General features: G+C 36.8%; 1 protein-coding gene across 1 annotated transcript in view; it reads right to left on the bottom strand.

Annotated features, from left to right (window-relative positions):
- Positions 1–19,205: 19,205 nt before the first annotated feature.
- Positions 19,206–23,801, bottom strand: part of mettl15 (methyltransferase 15, mitochondrial 12S rRNA N4-cytidine) — a 59,316-nt gene continuing 54,720 nt past the window's right edge. The window contains exon 6 of the mRNA XM_077564637.1: positions 19,206–21,875. Coding sequence (XP_077420763.1) covers positions 21,451–21,875 — 425 coding nt within the window. The 3' untranslated portion in view covers positions 19,206–21,450. The remainder of the gene's footprint in view (positions 21,876–23,801) is intronic.

Here is a 23,801-nt window from a genome sequence, read left to right as displayed (position 1 = left end):
CTTCCGACTGGTGATGCCATGAATCTTGCCAAACTAGCCAACATCTTAAGGAGACTCATTTCTTTTGACTGAACCTTCCATGAGAGATGTACTGAAGAGCCCAATCCACGCACCCTTCTTCTTTTCATGATTGAACACGGGACTGAAATCAAATCATAAAATACAAGGAAAGAGCACCAACTGACAGGCAGGGGAAACATCCCCCATCTAAATGACAATGTCACTGTTTGACAAGACCAGAAAAGGACGCTTCATGAACATGGCCCCTTTCATTTATATGTATGATGTCAACCAATACTATTATTTTTGCTATTACCTGTACTGGGTATACTGTAGCTGCAAATGTGACACTTAGGTCAAGTTCTAATTAATCTGGATGACAATTAGGCCAACCCTTTCATGAATTGAATTGAATTAAAGGACAAATGAGACGAGCTTATTGTTGGGGCCAGTGATTACTCAAGAGAGATCAGTTCATTAACGAACTTTATTATCAGATGCATTCTATGAAGCAAATTTCACTATCAATGTCACAAAAATATCCATATGAAATATTTTGTTGGATATGTTCTGGTTTATCTATATTTTTTATCAGGCTTTGCTAGAAATGGCTGAAAGAAGCTCCTAACAATGTTTAAAGTTGAATATTTAGCTTTCCCACCATTAAAAACACGTAGTCGCATTTTCTTTCTTTTGGTATTTTTGTAGCTGTTAAAAATGGGTGTTAGCACCATAGTGGAAGTAAAGAAAGCCAAATTGCTTCCCGGCCAATACTATTATTTTTGCTATTACCTGTACTGGGTATATATTGTAGCTGCAAATGTGACACTTAGGTTAAGTTCTAATTAATGTGGACGACAGTTGCGATATTTTTGACAATATAAATTGCAGGTGGAGCGTGCCAGTGATCGTGCTCCTCACTAGTCATCTCATCAATCCCGTCTTACTTATTGTACTTTTTTAAACATGGTTTGTGCCATCAATTGCAGTGTGCAAAATGAAGATCGCTCTGATTGGCTGAAAACGCCTCCTCTGGGCAGAAGACTTCCACTGGCCGATGACGTCACGCTGCGGCAACTTCAATTAGACAAACTACATTACACCCCATGATGTGCTCGTTAAAAGTCATAGAGTGATGACGCATGCGCATATTGCGGTGCAGACCAGCGGCAATTGGGTATTTATTGGGTAAATTTTTCTCTGTACGTTTTATTCAGTTTTTATCGGTAACACTTTTTACTAGGGATGTTCGATACCACTTTTAATTAGACCAATACCGATACTTAAATATTCAGTACTCACCAATACCGATACCAAGTGCTGATACCATTAGTATTTATGATACACAAAATTTCCCCAAAAACAATGACAGATAAAAAAAAAAATTTTTTTAAAGTTTTTCTCCATAGGTTTGGCACATTTCTTGAAGCTGAGATGACATTTTCAAAACTGCAAGCTCATTTGGCCAAACAGACTTGGATTTATGCACAACCTATAAGTTCATTCGCAAAAAAAAAGCACACATCTATCCCAAAACTGCTCACACATGCTTCACTCAAAGTTCCTTTCCCAAACAAAGAGTCGGTACTGTCACAACTGCAAAGATCCTTCTCCATTGCTTTGGCTCATCTGCATTCACTTATTTCTTTTGCCAAAAATAATTTGGATGATTATGCACAACTCTTTGGATCATCTGCAAAAGCTAATATCTCTCCTAAAACAGCTCACCTATGTGTCAAAATCTAATTTAATTTAATCTATGTCATACAAGTAGTCAGTGCTTCCAAAATGCATCGTCCCTTTGGCATTCTGTGAGCACTGCAAGTCAAAATCATTAGATGTTTTCTCACAACAGCTAGCAAAATACAATTATATATAAAACTGAGGGGGGGAAGGAATTTTACTTGAGCAGTATTCAAAGCTTGCAGTTTAACATGCTCCACTCACAGTCAAGGAAAATTGCAACTGTTTTTATTCACACAAAGTTACTTACACATTAGAGTGCAACAAATGAAAGTGTAAGTTCAGTATATTTATGAAAAACTAAAAACTAATACTGCAAATAAAATCATATCTCGCACACAGCGTAAATGAAGAACCAACTACTGTAACACTTTCACTAGCCTTCCCCCTCTTGGCCATCATCCTCATTCTCTTGGCCATCCATATGCTGCTCTTTGTTTAGCCAAAGGTCTTCATCCACGTCATAGCCGATATTTTCCCATGCAACGCAGCGAGGAAAAAAACGGCGTAAATGTCTCAACCATCCTCTACACTGATCTTCTGTTATATGCTTGACTAATTTTGACAATTGAACAGATGATTTGGCCTATTATGACTTACACACTGAAATCCTGCTGACATGTTTTGGAAAGGACAGCCATTAGACTGAAAACCAACTAATTCAGTTCGATCAGCAAGTTCAGTTCATTTTGAAAATGAGCTAAATGTGGGCACATTGTGCTAACTGTAGGCTAAATGTACACAACCATTTGCACAGATCCACTGAGGCAATTGAGACATCTCAAAGACATTTGCAATTTGATGAAGGCAATGAGAAATGCCATTCAGTTGAGACCATTAGTAAGGTAGTTTAGGGATTTGTCCATGGTATTTTGAAAATGTCATCTCAATTTCAAGAAATGTGCCTAACCTATGGAGAAAAACTGTAAAGGACATAGGGTCTATATATCATAGCTATCACAAATTTGTTTAAAATTGAATGACAATTAAAAATAATTAATCTGCTCGTAAAAGTCATTTTGCATAGAGCACACAATAAAATGAAAAATCCGTAAATAAGATTAAACAAATCCAGTGGCCAGAAAAAAGAAGAAGTCCCAATCAAAATATGTGGTGTATAACTTATTTTGAAGGAATAGAGTGAAGTACAAACAATTCAATTCAATCCAATAGGGCTTCAAGTAATTTAGCAATATCTACCATGTTAAGAATTCCTCAAGCTATAAGAGCTATAACTAGCATCTGCGAGGGCTGCAACGGCACCGTTCTATTTTTAGCACCAGAGCTCCGTCGTAACGAGGCAAATAAGAGTGTGGCAAACGTAACGAGGCAATTAAACTCGGCGAAGTTACGTGAGCTACAAACATATATGAACCACAGATATAGGTGATTTTACTCACAACAAGAGTACTTGCTTATTCTCAGTAATGAATGTCGAAATGGCGCTGCGGAAGTAATGAAACGAACGAGACGAAACAAAACTTTCGTTCCCCTTCCCCCACAAGAGCGGGAGCCGAATACCAGTATCGATATACGTGGCAAGCACCGATATCATGAAATTGGCCTGGTATCGGCCCGATACTGATACCTGGTATCGGTACTCACCCATCCCTACTTTTTACTGTTACATAATAGATAGTGTAAGTTAAATTTACCCTGTATTTGATAACTCATTTACTGTCTAAAGTAATCAGTTAAATTCGAGATCATTTTTTGTGGATTATATTTACCTCTCTCCAAAATCGTTTTTTACAGTGTAGACAGGGTAAGGCAAAGGTCTATTCAAATGTTTTTTTGCACATCTCAGCATTTACATTCAGTCATTAATTTGCAACATCAATCCCAGTCCTTTTAAATAGTTGCAACAAATAGTTTCCAGTGTACTTTACATCGAAGAGGTATGAGCAGAACACAACGTGCTGCAGGAAGCCACACCCTCATGTATGACCCCTGGGCATGAGTCCTTGCGCATGTTCTCTTCATCTGCCAATTTACATAGAATAAAGGCATAAAGAACCCGGAGCATCGATTAGCACTCGTGGTCATGTTTGACTTCTATGTTTCTTTATTGGGCTTGTAAACGTTTCACATGTAATGAACTCTCATCCCTTCAGGTGACTCAGAGGAAAGAGGCTCTCAGTAACAACTAACCCAATTATTATAGGCACAGGAAAATATATATAAGCTGCAACAGTACTGCATTACTGTAATACCACTGCAATATTATTATTTAAAAATTTAAAAAAAAAAAAAAGGTAATTTGCCTTTACATCAATTTCCATGTATCGAATTGCCAATAGAAGAAGAGAACATTGAATTGTTTTATTGAATGAAATGTAAACAATGTCATCATCTTCTCCTGACCAAAATCCAACACCTTAATTTATCATATTGTATTGAGTATTGATGAGTGTTTTATTTTGGTTGTTAGTTTAAGTGTGATGAATCAATCATTTGCATAATAATGGATGGATGGATGGATGGATGGATGGATAGATGGATAGATAGATGTGAGAAATGCTGAAGTGTGGCTGCTGCTCACAAAGAAGTTGAAGCAAAGAAATGCCACAGTGCAGCTCGGAGTGACGTCAAGCAGGAGGCCCCGTGGGGATGAGGTGAGTCAGAGCCAGGGCCGCGGCCTCGCCAGCTCTCCGCAGCCACGAGCGCGTCATCACCGGTCTCACTGACACCCTCTCACATTTCTCTGCATCTGCTTCAATGTGCCTCTGCCTCGCTCCATCCCTCCGCCTCCTCAAGAGGATCTCTTCACATCCATGGCATACGCCAGTCCTAGAAAAGCATGTCTGTCTTTCTCTCGCTCCAATCTCTTTGGGGTAGGCATGCAAGGAGATTGAATTGTTGTATGGATAATCCGTAAATAATACAATGATGTGTGGAGAAACACAAATTGCTAGGATAAGTGTGAAACGTTCTTTATTTATAGGTGACCCTGGAGCAACAGCAAAGCACAACACTATCTTAATATATTCCAGACCTAAACATGTTCAGGTTGAAAGCGCACATGCTTTTGTATCTCACCCGTGTTAGTTTATGCCGAGAATGAGCTCATTAATGCAACATATCCTCTAAGAGATGGATCGGGGTTGGAAGATCTGAGCTGCAATGATTCAGCCGACGCTGGCAGAAGCAGCCTTTAAATATTTTCAAGGTTGTGCCCAGTCACAAGGTATCCTAGTGTAAGCCATCAAAAAAAAAAAAAAAAAAAAAAAAACACCCCAGTGCGTCTCTGCAACCCCTCAGCTGCTAGCAAGACTTAGTGATGGCAACATCCATTTTGTATCAACAATACAACTTTAACTTCAAAATAGAATTGTTATATGTTGTGATGTTCGATACCACTTTTTTCAGACCAATAGCAGTTACAGCACTCACAGAAATATTTCAAGCCTAACTTAAGATTCATGTAAATTTTTACATGAAAAAAATCCCATTTACTTTTTTTGGCAGATAATTTTAGCACAAACATCAGATAAACCTTATATAATACATATTCATTAGTCTAATAAAACCTATTAAGTATTAAGTATAAATACTTTTTTATTTGTATGTTTTTTGAGCTGTCTGCATTCAATTTCATGCCCAAAACATTAAAATGTAAAAAATAAAAAATAAAAGAGCATTCCCCCGGAAAGTGTTTTTCACAAAGCAACAACGATATGTTATTTATCGTGTATAGGTAACCTGATTATTATGCAATTCAACCAATGTACTTTATGTATTTTAAATAATTACTCTCAATGTTATTAATTTAGAGTAATTATACTTTATAAATACTAAATACATAAACCTTAGGATTATGCATTTCAAATAAATAGGCTTTATTAGACTAATGAATATGTATCATATAAGGTTTATTTGTTAAGTTTGTGTTAAAATTATCATTAAAAAAAGGTAAATGGGAATTGGGCATGTAAGAAAATTACATAAATTACAAAACAAAAGTATTCATCTCTTGAGTAGGCCCGATACTGATAGTACCGATACTATTATTACTTTTTATATATAAATCCCCCCCCCCCCCCCCCAAAAAAAAATAAAACATGAAGGAAGACCTTTTCACTGAAGCAACCCCCTTCGCTCCCGGCTGTTTTACTGGATTTTGACTGATTTTGCATGGCCCACAGAATATTGTGTTCTATTTTTTTACCAAAAGAAAGATTAGAGTCTCTTCTTTCATCAGGAAAACAAAGTATATTTGTATCAGTTTCCACTTTGCAGCAATTAGCACTAGAATATAGCTACGTTTCATCATTATTCACAAACCTGTTGAAAACACTGTCAAAAAGAGCTTGTTACAACGTGGCCCTGCCTGATCTCTTACACTCTGCTGCTACCTGCTGGCCGTTTTTTGTAATAACTACCATTGCTTTAAGTGACCTCTTCATGTCAGAAGCTGTATCAAAGCCTTCTGTATGCTCTAGCATAAATAAATAAAAAACATTTTAAAAACAACAACTTATAAATATATTTTTCGGAGTGATGGACAAAGTATTAAAAAAAACATATTTATACGTTTCTGGGTTTGAATACGTTTTAACCATATCATAATCATCAATGAAGTTGTTCCTTCAAGTTCTGTGTTGTAGAAATAAACTGCATTGCAAAGGTGTTTTTAATATTTTATTTACTGTAGAGGGCTACAATATTAGAAATATTTCTCCACTATGGTGTGTAGTTAGTGACAGTATAGTAGTATAGTCACAGCACCAAATTAATATCTCTCTGATGGACTAACTGTTCAAAAACTTGTCTTCTCGTGTCTTCATGTCCCATTCATGCCAGGTTCATGAGGGCATGTGGTGATGGCGGCAGGTTAAGAGGGTGGGTGGAGGTCTGCAGCTTGCCCGGAGAAAGAAGTCTGCACCACATATAACATTCAAGTGGACAGCTGACGTCAGTACATCAATAATTAAAGCATTTTATTCATAGCCTGGGAGAAAAGGAATCAATTGACAAATCACATATTCACTCCAAGTTACTTCAAAAGCTCAGACAATTAAGATGCAAAACATGTCTGGGGTTGTGTGTGCGATACCATTTACCCATTTCTGTATTTATAGGCTCGAGGTTATTTAGGATGCATTCAGGGATACAATACAAAGGCAGACATACAAACCATGACTACTTTTTTTTCTATGCATTGCTGCAGGGCATAAGAATCATTCAACCACTGTTGTCAAGTAAGAGGTGCATATGAGCACAAAAATTGCGCTTCAGTTTGACGAGCAAAGTTCGGTGGGGCTCGAGTTTTGTTCACAAACGACTTGTTCAAACAAATCTTTTGAGTGAGTATCATGAATGGAAACACTTCATGGTTTGTTCCTTTCTCAGTTCAGTTGAGCTCAGCCACACGTGTGTGCCGCACGAGAAGCTCCCCCGCAAATGGCGACACGTGTGGGGCAGTGACGCGAGCTGAGAGCGAGTGGTCTCCATGGGTCTCGCTGTGCAGCGGTTATGACGGTTATCAACAGATGTTTACCTTAAACCGGGTCCGTGCTGCCCTAGAGAACTGGCCAAATCGGCTGATTACCATCTTGGTACCAGGTAGCCCCAAAGGAGCACATAAATAGCCCGGGGCCTGTTCCAAAAATAGCTTACCAGTCCGTGGGACATTGTGACTTTTGAGGAATATTATATACGGGATTAAAATGAACACTGGCAGAGATGTATAAAATATTGATATTTATCTGTTTTATTATTGTTTTCTTATTTCTTATTGTGTGAAATCATTAACATATATAATAACATTTAAATTAAATTAAAGAGTTGTCAGGGCAAAAATGTGTGTGTGAAATGCAGTCATATTATATAAAATGCGTTAAATACTTTTTAAAAAAAAATTATATATAGTTTTTTAGGGCGGTGAATTTTTGTGCTGGCATGATTTTCACATAGAGACTTTTCATATAAGTGCCCTGTTCATCTCAATCAAGTGGCCCTATAAGAACCGCTTCACCATTGGTCAGCATTGTCTTAGACCTTTTACATTATTATGCTACTCATTATCAGGATCATGTCAATCAAAGCAGTTTAAAATACAAGAACAAATTTATAAGATAAGAGGAATTTCAGTCAGTATTGGTATTTTAATTTGTGTAATCGACTTTTCAAAATAAATGTATGATAAATAGAAATAGCAATTTCCGTTGTAATTGCATGTGAATGCTGAAATGCTGAAGCAGGACTCAAATGTTGTGGAATCAATTGTAGAATAATATTGAATGAAGGAATAAGGTAAAATATATTTTAATATGGAATTTTATTTTGAAATTTTGGGTAATTGGAATACTTTTCAAGATGTACTGAATCTGCTGCAAATTTGGAAAAAGTTGGAATAGTTTCAAACAGTCAATAAATGAGGAAGCAGGAGGGAATTATGTCTAATTTGATGTTGGAATTTTATTGTGGACATTTTGTTGTGAAGAAAGTGGAATTTTTGGAAGGTTGAAAATCATTCCAAAGGTGATTTGAGTGAAATAAACATTTTGAATTTAGATAATAAATGAATGGAAACTTTTTTTTGGTTGAATGTCTGGGAATGAACGTGGGTGTTATTTTGGTGAAAAACATATAATTCTGGGAAAATTGTGAATGTTTTCTTTGTTGTGAACTATAACAGAAGCCACGTCCTGAATACTTGGAATCTATGAAATGTTGAAGGATTTGAATTGGATTAGAAATGAGGAAGTAGTTGAGCTCATTATCCTACTACTAAAAGACTTAATTGAGTGAAAATAAATCAATCTTCCCATAATATCTCGGCATTATATGAAAAAATGTGGACCATAAGGTTTATATTCACAAGATTTACTGTAAATGTGTGTTTAAAAAAATTCTGTTTACACACAAGGGTGTCCAGTTAAAATTTTCTTTTCTTTTTTTTTTTTATTATTATCTACTGTTAGTATGAAACTGTTATGTAACTAACATAGTAATATCTACTCAAATGGAAGACAAAGTTGCAGTAAATACAAACTACTGCATGAATAAATATTTCACTTTAACTTAATAAACCTCAATGTAAGAGGTGCCCTTAAAGGGGTGGTGGGTTTAATGGATGTTTTTTTTTGTGTGTGTGTATGTGTGTGTATTTAAGATGTAATTGCACATTATTTCTGTTTCCCGACTTACTAACTAATTAATTTTAAAATTTGCAGATTTACTGTTTGTAATTAAAATAACATAATTCTCAAGGTTATACTATTGGGGCTTTTTTTTTTTTTGCAGAGCATTACAATTGTCCAGCAATATGTGTGGTCTAAATAAATCAGTCCAGTAATCTAATCTCAGTTAAATTGCAACCGTTATCTGTTAGCCATGACATGCAAACCCATTTGTAGAAGTTCAGTCATAATTTCTGCACAACAGACTAGAAGCAAACCAAGTAGATGAATATAATTAGCATTAAGTCTGCATTAAATAATCTGATAATAACAGGACGATCTTGAAGTGCGACCAGGGACGAAAGAAAAAGAAAAGATGTCCGATTGAATGGTCGCAGGAGAGGAAGCAAAATGATGAACTGGCCAACAGGATATAAAATAAAGATTTAAAATGTATACGGTCCCCTCAAATATTACCAACAGTTGCTTGGCAACCAATTTTGTGCTTGCTTGCTCAAAACTACGTCCTTGACAGTGGTGGGTTTTCACGACGGAATAATATAAAAAAATAAATGATAAATTATTAATTAGAAAGAGAGAAGAGTGAATATAAGATGGTGTAAACTACCTATAAAATGTAAAGTGGACTCACATTAATAGAACAGCAACTTATTTAGTTTAAGCTAGGAAATAGCAACATAATGAAATGTGTACGTGTGCGTCTTAAAAAAAAAAAATCTAACTCAGTCATTGAAATGGATCCAAATTGTGTTATGAATTAGTTTTGCTGGAGTGACAGTGTGTAGCATTGTAGAGATACTTGCAGGGGTCCTCAGTCTATAATTTTAACTGCGGGGCAACTGCAGTGTATGACCTCAGTTTCATGTCACTCTGGAGAATGATGCTTGTGCATGAGCTGAAAGGACGACTGCTGTGAATATTGCAGGTTTTCACCCAAACAGGCTATTTTCTCTACAGTGGACTAATGGCAGTGAGTGGGGAGGGGATTTATAGTGGGGTTTTGTTATATACACTACATCTGCTTGAGGGCTGGTTATATTATTGTGCTGCCACTATCCAATATATCGCCTCATTGGTGTTGATTACCGATTGCCTGGTATCAAGGTCTTGCTATTTTCCCTGTCACAACCTGATTTGAGGCACTTTTTTGTCCTTTCAGCGTAATTTTGTTTCCCCTGTAATCTTTTTTTTTGCCACCTTTTAGGGGAAAACGCTCAACAAAGATATTTTTTTTTAGAAAGCTTTCAAATGCCAAATGCAACACACAAATACACACGCACCATTTAAAGATATATAAGATATATGTATATATATATAGCTGCCGTCGGGCTAAATAATGAAATGATAATAATAAATTATATATTGATAAATAAAATTAATAATAAATTGTGACTTATGAAGTTTTGTCCAACCAAAACCATCAGAGCATGTTCTTCAAAAAAATATTGTGAAACCCACAGAAATCGTGGAGGAATTACTTTTATTTTGTTCAACAGTAAGCTTATTTAGTTTCATTAACCTTTCATTTGATTTTTATCTCAAACAAGCACAGCAATAAAAACTAGTGCTGTCAGGCGATTAAAAAATGTAATCTAATTAATTACAGGATTTTTAATTAATTATTCTAACTAATCAATTTTAATCTCATATCTGCTAAAGGCCCCCTAATAAATAAACAAATCAGAATTCTAGGACATTGCAAAATTGTACTGCATGACTAATTAATTGAATACACCAATAAGAGATTTTAAATCCACATTTTTAATGTTGAAGCGTGCTTCATGAATGAAATTCAAAAGAAAAAGTTAAAAGCAAAATTTTGTTCAATTTTTTTTTTTTTTAAGCAAACTTCCACAAGCTGAGGTTTGTTGTATAGATGGCAGGAGATGAACTGATAATAGCTGTGGTGGTTTTTTAAGCTTTTGTTGTTTTTATAAATAAACGTGAAGTTTAACCAGTAGCACTACCATAATTTTAAGACATCTAGATCCTCCAGAGCCATCACTTTGAGCCTAATATGGTTATTAATCGCTGTTTTGTGTAGCTAATAAAGACCTTCTCTTGTTTTTCTGAGGCAGATGGGGTGGTGGACCTTTATTGATTTATATTATCAGGCTTGTATTGCCAAAAATGTCATGACGACATCATATCTAGCAGTTTTTTTTATTTTTTTTTTTATTTTACTATAAGCTTTTACTATTCTTTGAACTGCGTCGCAACTTTTAGCCGGGGGTGGGCTGGTCTTTTTTGCACTTGCTGTCTGGAACCCCCGAGCGATCCAGCAACCATTCATCGTGATTCGTCAGACTCCCTGTCAGCTTCGTCTCAGAATGTAGCTGTAAAGTCTCTTCTGTAGTATAGTTTTTTATTCGGCGTGGTGATCTAGCGTGTATCCAAAGCCACAGCCTCCGTGCTGAATGGTAGTTGCCCAGCGGCGGCAACTACGGAAGCCCAGCGGCGCAACCCCATGGGTCCCGGCGATATGAAATATGTACATTGAAATGAATCAATTTGAGGTCAGAGGTCAGTTTGCCTCGCTCTCCTGCGCTGAACTTGCGTCCATGTCTGCTGTTGTCACGCTGCTCGTAGTTTTTGTTTTCTTTTTTAACTTTATTCATGGTGGAGACACTGCAGCCTACAGGTCCCTCAACGGGCCAAATTTCAAATGCTTGAGCATTGACTTGCATTGTTTTTTAAATGCACCAATTTGCAGCGTAAATAATTAATCAATCTAATTAACACGTTAAACTGACAGCCCTGATAAAAACATAAAGGAAAGGAAAAAAGCACAATATGATAAGATGCAAGTTTGAGAAGAGGCAGAAGGAAGCAAAACATATCACGTTCAGTTTATATAATTTAAAATCAGAATCCATAAAGACATACGTAAGTAATTCAATACGTTTTAGATGATAATAAGAAGAAGTTTCACAAACAACCACAAAACTAAAATCTACATTTTAAATGTTCTTTCTTGTGGCAGTTTTACAATCAGGAAGTAGAAATTAGAAATCAGAAGAATAGAAAATTGCCATTAATTTCATACAATTTTAAGGAAAAAGGTCTTTCTTTAAAATTATATTTGTTATTGTTTTTGGGGGGGTGTTTCAGTACTACTGGTATCAGTATTTAATATAGGTATAGGTGATTACTCAAGAGTTCAATACTTGTACTGGTATTGGTCTGAAAAAAAAAGTGTTATTGAACATCCCTAATGTCTATATACTGTATGTATTGTGCATATGTATCCAGCATGTTTACCATTAGTTAATTTTTGAGTGAGGTATTACAAGGAAATTAAAGTGATGACATAGAAACCACATTATTGGTTTATGTGGTTTAAAGGTGAATGTTTAAAATGTTGACGTCTTGTGAATGTTCTCCTCATGGTTGCTTCCTGATATAATGCGCTTTTGAGAAAGGCGTGGGTGGAGGCCAACAGGCTCGTGCGGCTCCACATTGATGTGATACTCCAGAGACTCCACCCTCACAAACGTGCACAACTGAGTAATGAAGTAAACCCAAACCATTTCATGGTATTGCGTATGAAACTTTATTCCACTTATATATTTTTTGGCTGGGACTCATTTAGTTTTAGCAAATTTCTACCGTCATATTTACGCAGCAACTAATAGCACGGCTGTAGATATTTGTGGGAATCCCTCTTAGTGTGAAACTTGGCTTTGCCAGGATTTGTTATGCAAGCAGACAGAAAAAAAGCAGGTGCCTAAATGCACTGAGGCTATTTTACTAGCCAATGTTCAGACTCCCTTGGAAGAGAGCTGACATCAGGTCAGGTCGCGTACAGCATCTGACACAGCAAGAGGCACTCTGACAGGTGAAGAGGCGGCGATCAGCTTAATCTCCAGGATACAATAAACACTGAACACATTTTGGCAGCTGGTCGTTTTCAGCGTAGGAATTAATTACGTGAATGTCTTTTAATCCCTCAACATGAGCGAATAAGTGAAAGTCACCCGTTATAAACGCACCATTAGGCATTTACCAAACATTGGTGCTCTCCGTTAATGGTTGGATCGTCTTCCCATGAGACCTCAATCACACAAAATTACTCCAATAGGTTTGACCTCGGTGATTTTTCCTTGACAACAGTTGCAGCAGACAGAAGCAGAATAAGGGGAAAGAAGTGAAGATGTTAATAGAAAGCGCCTTTCTGTGTCAGCCTGTTCTCTAACACTGTGAAATTCATACATTCTTCAGGTTGTCAAGAAGAAGCCACAGTCTCTTCTGCTCACACAGAAAGTTAATGGTCACAGTCCCTGAATCACTTCTCTTTGTCAGAAACGGCGAAATAACAAAAGCCTGCAGTCAGGTGTAAATGAATATTCGTTTCCTGAGGGGAAGATTTATTGTTTCATGCTCTCGGTTACAGCCTATTCTTCTTGCATCCACCCCCCCCCCCACCCCCCCTGACTTGTTGAAGTATTTGTTCCCCTTGTACAATACGCCTGGCAACTTATTTTATTCTGAAGATGGCTCCCAACCAGTCCAGGGAATGTAGGACCAGAACTGAAGAAATTAAATAAATAAATAAATGAATGAAATGAATAAATGACTAAATATATATATATATATACAGTAAGTTGTGTACATCTGTCAAACTAATCACATCCAATAATGCATCAAACATTCTGCTTCCATAATCCTTGAAAAGATCAATTTGGCGTGACATGGTCATGGTCATTCAACTAGTGTCTCTCATGTTGAGTTTATGTTGCATTGGCTATACAAAGTTTGCCTTGCACTAAAATATCCGCCAATGTTTATTTTGAAGACATGATGTCTTCATGGTTATGTTAGCTCTGTTTGTATTCAGCACTTAAAGCTCCAAACAGAACCCAGAACAGGACAAGTTGTTTCAAGTGTTTAGAACTGATAGAAGGATGAACTTTACCTTGGCCACATTACAAACAAGTGTTTTCAGCTGCTATACGTGACAGTGGCTCCAAAGTAAATTCCATTTTGCCAAGAGTAAAAAATATTTCAAGGGTGCCTTTGTATTGCCATTCAGAATGACCATGTTAATATAACATGTCTTACCAACAACACGGCACTCCTGGAACGCAGCGTTAGTATCCATTTAGCACAGATTCAGCCAAAGGGATGCTCAGGGCTGTCGAACCCTTGTTGCCCCCTCCTCACAGTTTGGTTGAGCTGAGGAGGGTAAGCAACTTGGGAGTCATCATAAGCACTGGGGAAGACCCCCACTCTTACAATTGAAGTGTCAAGCTCAACACCAACAAGCTGTTGAAACAGTTTAGAAAAATAGTGCACTCAATCAGCAAGTGCCGCACAAAGGGTGATTTGAACCGATGTGAATTTATTGTACCGCTTCATTACTCAAACAAGAAAGCACATCTCAGCTTGTGTTTATAGTCTCTGATGCTGTATATCAGTGGAAGAAGCTTTGAACCCACCAGGGCTTTTATTACAGTAGGAGAGCCAAATAGAGTTTAGCTGTATATGTTTGTACAAACACAACAATTGTACATACTTGCCTATTGGCCCAAATTTGCCAGGAGACTTGCACTATGTATTTCACTGGCTTCTACCAGAAATGAGCTCAAATTTAGTGCTATTCTCAGCTTTGCTTGTCTTGGTAATATTGTAGCTAGTTTTTTTTTTTTTAACTAGACATTTGCAATTTCTTTTGAAATTGTGTGTGAGCTAAAATGCTGACCGAAAAACTATTGAAAAGTGTAATAATGTAGAAAGACATAAAATGATGTGAAATGAAATTGAATGTGATGAATAATTTTACAAACGTGTCATTAGGAATTAATGTGGATTTTTGTATGCAGGAAAATGTAGAATTTTTGCAAAATTGAAATTTTTGCCATGTGAATTGAATCAGCTGAATGTTTAGAATTTCAATTGGGAATGAATAAGGCATTTTTGTGCGTATTTTAATGTTGTAAAATGGTGAATTCTTGATCAGTGGAAATTTTTGGCTTTGAAATCATTCTCAAGGTTAATTAAATGAGCTGAATAATTTGAATTTCAAATGGGAATGATATGAACATGCAATGTCGAATATGCCATTGGGAATAAAGGCTAAACAACATTTGAGGGGGGGAAACTCAGCCTTCGCACAATTTTTCCAATTTTCTGCTGTTAATAAATAAAGCATAATATTGTAGACTCCTGATATTAGAAGTTGCTAAGTTTTATCATCAATTAATCATGTTCTGTCATCTTCACCTATTTTCACTAAATACTACATCATTAGTAAAATTGCATTGCAGTGCACCACATTGAATAACTTGTTTGACAAGAGGATTCAAAAAAGCAATAGTCCAAGCAAATTTCAAGTGGTATAAATACAACCAGGTTTTAACGTTTTAAACGGAAGTTGCATGCCAATTGTAAGATTAGTGATTCCGACGCAGCTCTTGTCAAGTGAGAAAGCTAATAATTTGTATGCTGAATTGAAGAGGCAATTCAAATATCCGAATACAAATTGCTATTTAGATTCATCCATCACTCTACACACGTTGTATACTGCTTATCCTCATTCAGGTCGCGAGGCATACTGGAGCCTTTCCCAGTTGACAACCCTACTCAGATTAATAATAAGTCAATTAGATAAACAATGCAAGTCAGAACAAGACTTAATAATGGCTGGAAATATTTATGTGTAGAAAGAATAGCAACACAAATAGTCAAACACTTAAAGTCTTTCTCGCAAGCACTTTAAGTGATATACATAAGAAACTTTTTACAAGTGCATTTTCTTTCAAATCTGAAAATGAAAACTGAATGCTGTCATATTGCCATCATTTCAAGCGTATGCTATGTTCAAAAGCATTCTTGTATGTACACTGCAGTATCTACGTAGTGTATCACATTGCAATTGTTGTTTTTGTTTTCAACCCATATTCAAAAGTCCAACAGAGCGCTGGGGCTGGAAAAAAATCCTCTGTGTTTTTGAGGTCTGAAGGTTGGCAAGTATACAGATGCACTACTTATTAGCTTCTGTTCTCCTGCCATCAGACTAAAAGTAATCCACAGTACCAACACTGTGCTTGAAATGCGTGTAAATAAAAGCATTGAGGCCTCGCAGAGGACTACAGTAAACACAGGCTTTTGTATGACTACTTTGAAACGAAAGACATTCATCCTGTGTTTGGTTAGCAGCAGGTGAGATCCTGCTCAGCATGTCGGCTTGCAACTTCAGACAAGTGATTCCATGACAGAGGCTATTAGTTACATACCTGCTTGTCAATGTATGGATCAATCCAAGCTTGCATTAATATCATTGTCCTGCTGCGTTTTTGCTGTCGTCTCAGGTTACAGTTTCCATGGCGATTCAGAATTTGCCGTCTTTGATAACATAAATGTTATTGCCTGCATTGAGTAACAAACATGCAATCTTTCTTTCTTCCTTAAACACTTCTATTCTTAATTACCTAACAGGGATTAATAAAATGCCTAGGGCAACTAATATATAGATACTGTATGTAAGTTTAAACAAATCCCTTACATTCAGAGGTGCTGTGTGCCATGAGTTGCCATGAGAAACAAGTGTGCACACATGGACATATACTGTAAGTTGCTGTTGCTGTTAGTACTTACACAATATTAAATCTTTAATACAGTAGAGCACTATATTGGTGCAAGAAATAAGGGTTTTCTAAAATAATTAAAAGAAAAAAAACATGATTTAAAAATGTTTAGAGGGCCTTAGTCAACTGTATAGGAAAGTTTTTTAACCTGGATTTAAAACCATTTACACTCGAGGCTGTGCAGCATAACAGCTAAATGCAGCTTCACCATGTTTACTTTGAACTCTGGGTTCCACTAATTGACCCAAGTCTGCAGACCTCAGAGCCCTACTGGGTTTATATTCAATCAGTATTTCTTTAATGTATTCAGGACCCAAACCATTTATTATTATTTATTATTTATAAACCAGTAGCAGAATTTTGAAATCTCTTCCTACAGCTGACTAGGAGCCGGAGCCTTGAGTGATATGTTCTGATTACTTTGTTTTGGTCAGAACCCGAGTTGCAGCGTTCTGAATGAGCTGCAATTGTCAGAAGACCGTTACAATAATTGAGACTGCTGGAGATAAAAACATGGATAAGCTTTTCTTGGTCTGCTTGGAGCATGCAGTCATTCAGTCTGGAGATGCTTTTCAGCTGCAAAAAGGCTGTTTTAGTGATTGAATTGAATTTGAATGCTGAAATTCAGGTCTGAGTACATCAGCATCCCAAGAATTTGAACTTGGTCTTTTGGTTTCTAAAGACAGTAAGTAACTTGAGGTGAAAACCTCCATTTTGTTTTGGTTTAGCTGAAGGAAATTTTGGTTCATCCAGTTGTTAATTGGCTCTCCCTAATGACACAATACGTTAACTGAACTGCTGTCATTTTTTAGGGGACAATGATGAATACAGTTGTGTGTTATCTGCATAACCATGATAGTCAACTTTGACATTCTGAAGCCCAAAGGAACACTGTAACAAATTTCTGTAAAATCTACAGTAAAAAATTACAGCATTTTCTTGTTTTTTAATTTGACAGTATTTAACTGTATACAGCAATGCACTATGGGTAAAACAAAGTGCATTGTGGGTAAAAACAAAGTACAGCAAACTAGATTACATTTGCTGTAAAAGTAAATATAGTAAGTAACTGTAATTTATATACAGTAAATACTAGTAAAGAAAAAATACAGTAATGTACTGAGATTTTACAAGAATTAGCTGGCAACTTTTTTGCCAGTTATTTCTTGTAAATTCTACAGTCAATTTGTTACAGTGTGTCATATAAAGACAGAATAAAAGGGGTCTAAGGACTGACCCTTGATGGACCCCACATAAAATGGCCATTTGATCAGATTCAAAATTTCCTGTGGTCGCAAAGTTACTCCTTTCCTCCAAGTGGCCTGAACTATTTTAGGACTGCTCCATTTAATCCCACCCAGTTCCTAGCCTGTTAAACAGTAGTAATTTCACACATATTTACAAATCAATTTTATTTAATCTGGTTACGTTCAGTATTTTTAACACAGTTTACATGATCAAATGCTCTCTATTCCATCCCACTCCAGTCTACTTTTTATAAGTCAATAATACCTGAAAATACAGTTCACTATTACATGCACCATTTAGTTTCCAAGGTAAAAACAATTGTGTAATCAATGAACATAGAAATAACATTGATGGAAAATGCTCAGTTAGTTGATAGTAAAAATCCAAATGTGTGAGAATGCTCAAGAACAACCTCACAGCTCATTCAGCAGCACATTTAACACTTGCGTCATTCAGTATTTAGTGGCATTACTTATCCATGAGGTATGGTTTGGGTTTCACTTGAGCACTTAAGATAAATACAGACGTTAATACAGGGGGTGCAAAAGTTGATAAACAAGTAGTATCATATCAGTGAAATTAACATAATTAATGTCCCCCTCTTGTTTTAAATTGATAACTGTACAGTACTGTACCTACTTCCCCCCCCCCCCCCCCCCCCCTGTATACATGTGGCCGTCGTCTCTGGCAAAAGGGTACTCTTAGGTCCAAACATGAAACCTCACCTATTCTAATTCTTCATTTAATTCCCTTTAAAATTATATATATAATACATGGAAGTACCTCAAAAAGTTGACAAAGTTACAGCAATTTCAACGTTAACAGGTTGAAATCCCTCGTTTTGAGAAAATTGCAAGTAAGGTTTTGACACATACATCTTTCAAAGATCCATGCGCGATGCAGCAAGTGGCTGTGTTTTGAATCCGTAGAAATAATACGTCACATCAACGCCGTTTTTCTGCCTTTTCACTTTGAACAGCATATGCCAAATGTAAACCATCACAGACTTATTTTGCATAACATTTGTTTGGAAAATTCGATTTTGAAGCACTGGGGGATGCACATTTTTCCACTTGCTGTCGACTGAAGATGACATCTCTTGTGCCGAGGAAACAGGTAGGGACCAATCATGGCTCAGTTTGCTGACCAAACCCAAAAAACAGGTGAGCCCTGATTGGCGTTACCCATTTCCTCAGCACAGGTGATGTCATCTTCAGTCGACAGCAAGTAGAAAAATGTGTTTTTAAAAGTATTAATTGTGCATGAAAAATAATTAAGTTGTCAAATTCATTCTGTGCAAAGTATTCACTTTTTACTGCTGAAAATGGCTCAATGAGTCAAGTACCCCTTTAAAGACAATGGCTGAATGGATTGTTTTCTGTTTGGTGAATTAGCAAGATTTATAATCTAAGGAAAAAATGTGAGCAGTTATTTTTATTTAACACACAAACACACACACATGCACGCACTTAAACTCTGGAGAGACAGGCGATAAAAGGTTTAATAAACTTAAAATCTCAGTAAGCCCAGTTGGCTGTATTTGTGTTTTGGAAAAATAAAATGCATAAAAATAAAATCAATATTTAAGATTTAAACTTATATTCCAGAAAAATGGAGAGTCAGACATTTCCTTGGAAAAGTGCATTGGCTGCACAAAGTCAAATTGATGTAATGACTTCCCTGCTTGTGTGGGTGATTGACTGGCGACCGGTCCAGAGTATACACATTGCTTCTCGTCCAAAGTCAGCTAGGATAGGCTCCATCTTACAATGAAGTCCTTTAATACAACCCTTCCTTTAGCTCGATGCTCTTGTTTTATTGAAGAAAGTTGTCATCACACTGTCCCATGAGACAAGTGTTTTTGTTTCATTATCCTGCTCCAATAATTCTTCATGTATAGCGTCCAATTACAATACAAAATAACTATCAGCACCATGTTTTACTGTGTTACGGCGGCGCAAAACACAAAAGCAAAAAAAACAAAAACAAAAGCACAAAACAAAACACTAATCTCAACAGCAAATTAAAAAACACAAAAACAAAAAACTAAACAAAAAGCCGATCGCACTAATAGATTAAAAAAAGAAGAAAAAAAGCACACATTAAAAGAAATAACAACGACATTTTCCTGCCGGAAGTGGTTGGTATGTGGGTGAGCAATCATGGCTGATTGGACAAGGGGGACGATTTAGAGGGGAATTTTGGTTAATATTGCGCTAGTGGATTATGAGTTAAAATGTAAAAATCCAGCAGGTTTTATCATTATCTGAAGGTAGCCATTTTGCCACTTGCTGTCAAGCGAAAATTACATCACAGTTGCTCAGGTTTCAGGTAACAATCAATCATAGCTCAACTTCAGAAAACAGGTGAGCTGTGATTGGTCGTTGCCTGAGCAACTGTGATGTCATCTTCAGTCGACAGCAAGTGGCAAAATGGCCGCCCCCTGAGATGGACCAAAACGGCTGGATTTCGCTGCATAACTCATATTGCACAAATGTAATATTAATCAGAATTGTCATGTTTAAACTGTAGCCAAAAATTGTACTCAAGTAAGAGTAGCGTTACTTCAAAATAATATTACTCAAGTAAAAGAAAAAAGTAGTCATCAAAAAAATCACTCAAGTACAAGTAAAAAAAGTATTCGCTGAAAAGAATACTCAACTACTGAGTAACTGCCTGTACATGAAGTCTGATTTATTAAAAAAACAACAACAATATCATCAAATAGACAAAAACTAAATTATGTGCAAATGCTGGCATCTTCAAATAACTGAGCTCGTATTCTAACGTCTGCCATGGTGCTAAAGCAGGCATGCACAATGAGCAGTGCCCTCTTTGTTTTCTTTTTTGCTGGTTTCAGAGCTTAACGAACCACTTACAAGTTAATTGTTTGATTGACGTTAATATGCGAAGATTTTTTTCCAAAAAGTCACTCAAGTAAATGTAATGGAGTAAATGTAACTAGTTACTACCCACCTCTGGAAATAGAAAAACATTTAAGTGACAAAAATTCACCTAAAATCAATCAGAGCAGTCATAAAAAAACATATGCATTTAAAATATGCCATATGGAGATTTGCGCCACATAAGCCAGTCACCTTGGGATATGTAAATTGTGGACAGTCCCATAAAACAGACATAAAGAGAAATACAGCATCTAGTACAGTTATTGCGTATACATTTGTAGTGATCTTTTGTCAGTTACCGAAATTGTCTTAAACATTCTACACGTGATATAGTCGCAAATGTAGCTATGAGGCAGAGTACGAGTGTGTAAGTCTGGATAAATCCGAATCTTCGCGTTAGCCGTGCTTAGCGAGTGGCAACACAAGATTCTCGCTACGATAATGCTCAAGAATGATTTCTTACACTTCTTACACTGCTTCTAATGACCACAGGATCAAATATCTAACAGGGGGGCAGAAGTCCAACTTGCTAAATAATGTGCCAACACTTAATTTTTCCAATTTCTAGTTTATGAAACTATTGCGAAGACTTTTTTAGGTCAATATTAACCTATTTATTAACAATAAATCCTGAGAATGTGCACCATTTATTTGTATAATCTGCCTTTGATGATCAGACGTTCACCAAACCAACCGTAGACCAAAGCAAACCAAATGTAGAACTAAATCATTAATATGAAAATATTAAAGTCTTAATACAGTATTCAATACAGAAAAGCAAACATTTAAATGTGTGAATAACGTGTAAAAATAAAAACATGATTAACACCTGAGCGCTACCCGAAGTTTTGCAGAGCGTGCTCGAGCATTCTCTTTAACGTCAGCCTTTTGCGGGGTGATCACCTTTTTTTGCAAACGATACCAATAAGAATTTGCTCCATCCTTTTTTGTCTCTGACTTGTCCTTTGTGCCGTGCTTCCCCAGGCCAAAGTGATACTGCTCTAAATGAGACAAATCATCACTCTGAAGGAAGCGTTTGACCAGTCTGTCCTCTAGAGAGTGAAACGTGATGACGCAGAGACGTCCTCCAGATTTCAGTGCTGTCTGGGCAGCGCGTAAACCAGCATGAAGTTGGTTCAACTCATCATTCACCAAGATGCGCAGAGCCTGAAAGGTCTTGGTGGCCACATGCGCAGGTCGGTTGAGTTTGTCCTTTCGAGCATGGAGAGCAGCCGCAGGAAACGATCCTAGACACAGACACAGAAAATATTGTAATGTCTACAATATTTCAGTCTTTATGATAGTTACAGTTCAATTAGTAAGGAAAATTATAACAACAACTTATTCCTATTTAACTCATTCAAACCCAAAAATGTGTAAAAAAAAAAGTTTTTTAATACTTTGTCACTACCGTCACTCCCAAAAACTTAATAATACATAAAAAAAAAGAAGAAGAAGAAGAAGTGTTTTAAGGCTTTGATGCAGCTTCTGACATGAAGAGAAGGCTTAAAGCAATGGGAGTTATTACAAAATGTGGCAGCAGAGTATAAGAGATCAGCCAGGGCCATGTTGCAACAAGCTCTTTTTGACAGTGTTTGCAACAGGAATGTGAATAATGATGGAACGTAGCTATATTCTACTGCTAATTGCTGCAAAACGGAAACAGATTTTTTTCCTGATGAAAGAGAATCTAATCTTTCTTTTGGTAGGTTCCATGTTTGTATATAAATAGAACACAATATTTTGTGGGCCTTGCAAAATCAGTCAAATCCAGTAAAACAGCTGGGAGAAAAGGGGGTTGCTTCAGTGAAAATGTCTGGGAGTGAATGAGTTACAGTTTTTCTCCATAGGTTTGGCACATCTTTTGAAACTGAGATGACATTTTCAAAACTGCAAGTTCATTTGGCCAAACAGACTTCATTAGCAAGTTCATTAGCAAAAGCACATATCTATCCCAAAACTGCTCACACATGCTTCACCCAAAGTTCCTTTCCCAAACAAAGAGTCGGTACCGTCACAACTGCAAAGATCCTTCTCAATTGCTTTGGCTCATCTGCATTCACTTAGTGCTTTTGCCAAAAGTAACTTGGATGATTTTGCACAACACCATGGATCATCTGCAAAAGCTCATATCGCTCCCAAAACAGCTCACCAATGTGTCAAAATCAAATTTCTATGTCATAAAAGCAGTCAGTGACCCACAATGCATCGTCCCTTTGACATTCTGTGAGCACTGCAGGTCAAAATAATTGGATGACTAAGTGAAAAATAAATAAGTAAAAAGCACTCAAGGGTTGAGGAACAACCTCACAAACGTCAGCTTGGGAGACAGCCAATCGGCGCCCTGAGCAATAGAGCTCCTGCTGTGTGTTACTGTAGTAAATATATCGCTCGTGTCAGCTGGAATCTTCATAACTCCGAGACCAAAAACATCTTGGAGCTAAACAAACAGTAGAAGTGGCATAGCTTAGGTTGTTCTACGGCCGTTTCCCAACCTGAAGGTTCCTCAACCCTTCAGTGACTTTTTTTTGGGTCAATTTTTTTATCTTACTCTCTTCCAAGTGTAAATATTACTCTAAAACTGAGTCCTATTTGGTCCCACTCAAAATATAGTCAAATTTATTCAACAGAATTTACTGTGCAGTCACTATCGTCACCTTCCTCCTCTTGACCATCAGCAAAACTCCACAGAACAGTACAAGGCTGTTGTATGTCTTTTTATATGTCTTTTTCATATGCACAAAGCACATGTGGACTGGCTGGACAATTCCTCATGCACATTCTTGTACAATTACTAATACGTACTGCTTGTCCTGTGTTCAACAACCTAGGACGAAAACCACATTTTAGGTTTAAATAATAGCAGGACTCTGCTATCAGTTACCCTGGAATATAATTTTCCCAGATGGTTGATGAGGATGGTACCTCTACCATTAAAGCACACGTTCTGCCGCCCACACACCATCCCCATCTGCCAATCCAAAGTACGGTCCCCAAAATCAATACAAATCCAAAAAGCTGAGTCCAAAGACAGTCTGATACATTGAAGGCCCTCTTGAAGAAAGCCATTCAGTTAAATAAATACTTGGCTGCGGGAAATGGCACTTGAACAGTGCTAATATATTTATATCATGAATGCAGCATGAGTCAACAATTGACGGCAACAAAAATGA

This window comes from Vanacampus margaritifer, chromosome 4 (assembly GCF_051991255.1).
Source record: "Vanacampus margaritifer isolate UIUO_Vmar chromosome 4, RoL_Vmar_1.0, whole genome shotgun sequence".
Taxonomy (NCBI): domain Eukaryota; kingdom Metazoa; phylum Chordata; class Actinopteri; order Syngnathiformes; family Syngnathidae; genus Vanacampus; species Vanacampus margaritifer.
The sequence above is the reverse complement of the archived record's forward strand: the minus strand, read 5'-3'. Positions and strand labels throughout refer to the sequence as shown.